At 45.0% G+C, this 3,821-nt stretch overlaps 1 protein-coding gene across 1 annotated transcript; it reads left to right on the plus strand.

The window, feature by feature from the left end:
- The first annotated feature begins 2,897 nt into the window (after positions 1-2,897).
- Positions 2,898-3,431, plus strand: LOC114375564. The gene has a single exon (XM_028333394.1). It carries the CDS (start codon positions 2,898-2,900, stop codon positions 3,429-3,431), a length of 534 nt encoding a protein of 177 aa, XP_028189195.1.
- The last annotated feature ends 390 nt before the right edge of the window (positions 3,432-3,821 follow it).

Below are 3,821 nucleotides of genomic sequence, written 5' to 3' on the forward strand. Positions count from 1 at the left end.
ATGTTAGGGTACCATCAAGGTGGCTCACAAAACACTCAAGTCCCAAAACTCACAAAATAACTCTTCAATCCCGGACTTGGTAGAAAACTCGTGCAGCCTTCATGTTTATATAGCTGTGTGCGTATCTGGGCTGCAACATCTTGATGCTGGATGAGATCTATCATTTTCCTGAAAATCTGCACCTAAAGATCTAAAAGATACAGTTTGATCTTTTAGTTTTTATCTTTAATCTTTAACCTTTAATCCCTGAACGAACTATTCAAGTTTGTAATTCGAACTTTAATTATCTTTTAATTCGTTTCTAAAGATAGATCGCCAAATCTGTTGCTAACTGCACATTAATCTGTTAAAGATATAACAGATTTATGTGTCCAGTATTTTTCGGGCCGGATGTCAGGACATCGTGTCCGACATCGTGGATCCTGCAGCTTCAATTCTTCATTTGACTTTTATCTTGCCTTGTGCATTGTGCAGCTACTCCAGTATTTTCGGGCAGGATGTCCTGGACATTGTATCCGACATCGTGGATCCTGCAGCTTCAATTCTTCACTTGACATTTTATCTTGCCTTGTGCATTGTGCAGCCCGATCTTATTCCTTGACATAACGTTGGACATCATGTGCAGCAACTCCAGCTTTCCTTCATTGTCTAAGTGCTTATGTTTTAACAAAATCTTAGCCAATCTTTTAAAACTCAGTAGAGCTAAGCACTAACAGAAATTCATGGTGGAAGGGCATTTAGCCATTGTTTCGGGGGAAGAAGATGTTCTGGTGAGCTGCCCCTTCTCTATGCCATATGTGGAAGCCGCAGAAGAGTCATTGGAAACGACTTTCCAGTCCTTTGAGGTGGTAAGTAATGCTTCCATAGAATCCCTCCCAATGCAGTCCCACATGTCTGGCATGACAATGATGGTGGCCCGGGTAATGTTAGGGCATGGCTATGAGCCTAGAATGGGTTTGGGCAAGAATAATGATGGCATGGCCGGCCTAGTAGACATCAAGGGAAACCACGGGAGATTCGGGTTAGGCTATAAACTCACGCGAACTGATGTGAGGAAAAGCATATTGGAAAGGAGGAACAAGGGCTAGGGCCCGCAGCCAATACCACAAGCAAGAGAGGTCCCATCGTGCCACATCAGTAGAAGCTTCGTGAGCGCAGGCTTAAGACACAAAGAGCAAGTCGTCGTGATATGCGACGAAGCCCCTCAAAGGCGACCGGACTTGGTGTAGCCATGCCTTCTCGATTTCCAGCTAGGGAACTGACAAGTGGTGTAGTGACCCGAAGTTTACATGATGGACATAATGTAACTTTTTAGTTTTAACCCTACGGCTGGGCCTAGGCTCTAGGGTTTTTTTCTCCTTGTTAAGGCATTATGTCTTTTGATCTCAAAGATTATAATATAAAGATCTTTCTTCATCTGTTCTTGCGCCTTCACCCATTCTCATTTATTTGCATGTTTATTTCTGTTGCGTTTAAATGATACAGATCTGATGACGAGTCTTGTGAAGGTACTAATACCGAGGACCCAACCATCGATTTTGAGCAAGAAGCAAGTCGAGCGGAGGATGAGGAAGATGAAGATATAGGGTTTTTCCAAGAGCTAGAAAGGATAATCACTCAGGAAGACCGAGAGATGAAGTTGCACCAAGAAGAAACAGAGATTGTAAACCTAGGTGTTGGCGATGGAAGGAAAGAAGTAAAGATGGGTACGCATATGACCACACCTATCCGTGATGAATTAGTGGCTCTACTATGGGACTACCAAGACGTCTTTGCTTGGTCGTACCAAGACATGCCTGGTTTGAGCCGCGACATTGCGCAACATAGGTTGCTTTTGAATCCCGGTTGTTCCTTGGTGAAACAAAAGCTAAGAAGGATAAAGCCCGAGATGTATTTGAAAATCAAAGAGGAAGTGAAAAAGCAATTTGATGCTGGCTTCTTGGAAGTGGCTCGAAAGCTTGAGTGGGTGGCCAACATTGTGCCAGTCCCTAAGAAAGATGGGAATATGCGAATGTGTGTGGACTATCGGGACCTAAACTGAGCCAGTCCCAAGGATAACTTTCCTTTGCCGCACATCGACATCCTTGTGGACAACACAGCCAGTTTCGCTTTGTTTTCCTTCATGGATGGTTTCTCGGGCAACAATCAAATAAAGATGGCACCCGAGGACATGGAGAAGACTATGTTCATCACCTTGTGGGGAACATCATGTTATAAGGTGATGTCTTTTGGACTCAAAAACCCCGAGGCAACCTATCAACGAGCTATGGTAGCTTTGTTCCATGACATGATGCACAAAGAGATTGAAGTCTACGTAGATGACATGATCGCCAAGTCCAAAACTGAAGAACATCTCGTCAACTTGCGAAAGTTGTTTGAGAGACTATGGAAGTACCAGTTAAGGTTGAACCCCGCCAAGTGCACCTTCGGGGTCAAGTCAGGAAAATTACTAGGCTTCATCGTAAGTCAAAAGGGGATGGAGGTGGACCCCAAAAAGGTAAAAGCCATCCTTGAAATGCTGGAGCCATGCATTGAAAAGCAAGTCTGAGGTTTCTTGGGGTGTTTGAACTACATTGCAAGGTTCATATCGTAGCTCACAGCTACCTGCGAGCTGCTCTTCAAGCTCTTGCACAAGAACCAGTCCATTCGTTGGAACGATGATTGTCAAGAGGCATTTGGAAGGATCAAACAGTGCCTTATGAACCCTACGGTACTTATGCCACCAGTACCTGGGAGACCTCTCATCCTTTACATGACGGTGTTGGATGAGTCGATGGGGTGAATGCTGGGGCAACACGATGACTCTGAAAAAAGAGAACGGGTTGTCTACTACTTAAGTAAAAAAGTTCACGACCTGTGAGATGAACTACTCTTTGTTGGAAAAAACATGTTGTGCCATGGTATGGGTGTCCCATCATCTAAGGCTGTACATGTTGAGCCATGCCACCTGGTTGGTATCCAAGATGGACCCGATCAAGTACATCTTTGAGAAGCCCGCTCTCACAGGGCGGATCGCTCAGTGGCAGGTTTTGCTATCCGAGTTCGACATGTTCTATGTCACCCAAAAGGTGATAAAGGGAAGTACCTTGGCGGACTATTTGGCTCAACGGCTTCTCAATGATTACCAAACCATGCATCCTGAGTTCCCGGATGAGGACATTATGGCCTTATTCAAAGAGAAGTTAGAAGATAAGGACATGGACAAATGGGTCGTGTGGTTCGACGAAGTGTCTAACGCCCTAGGCCATGGGGTTGGGGCAGCCTTGGTCTCTCCTGACAAACAACGCATACCCTTCATGGCCAAATTAGGTTTTGACTGCACCAACAACATGGCCGAGAGTGAGGCATGCACCCTCGGGATCCAAGCAGCAATTGACTTCAACGTCAAACTGCTCAAGGTGTACGGAGACTCAGCCTTGGTGATTCACTAGCTTAGAGGAGAATGGGAAACTAGGGATCATAAGTTGATACCTTACTAGAATTACATCAAGAAGTTGGTTGAGTTCTTCGATGAGATCTCTTTCCACCACGTTCCCTGAGAGGAAAATCAAATGGTCGATGCGCTTGCCACTTTAGCGTCCATGTTCCAGCTGACTCCGAACGGAGACTTACCGTACATTGAGTTTAGATGTCACGACATGCCCGCACATTGTTGTCTGATAGAAGAAGAACAGGATGGTAAACCTCGGTATTTCGGCATCAAGCGATACGTCGAAAGCAAGGAATACCCACCGGAGGCTTCCGACAACAACAAGAGAATGTTAAGGAGATTGGAAGCCAGTTTCTTTGTGAGTGGAAACATACTGTACAAAAGAAACCAT

The sequence above is a fragment of the Glycine soja genome, chromosome 2, assembly GCF_004193775.1.
Source record: "Glycine soja cultivar W05 chromosome 2, ASM419377v2, whole genome shotgun sequence".
Taxonomy (NCBI): Eukaryota; Viridiplantae; Streptophyta; class Magnoliopsida; order Fabales; family Fabaceae; genus Glycine; species Glycine soja.

Excerpts from the sequence above, each read along its gene's own strand:
- LOC114375564 (XM_028333394.1), top strand. The coding sequence starts at position 2,898 with ATGGTATGGGTGTCCCATCATCTAAGGCTGTACATGTTGAGCCATGCC.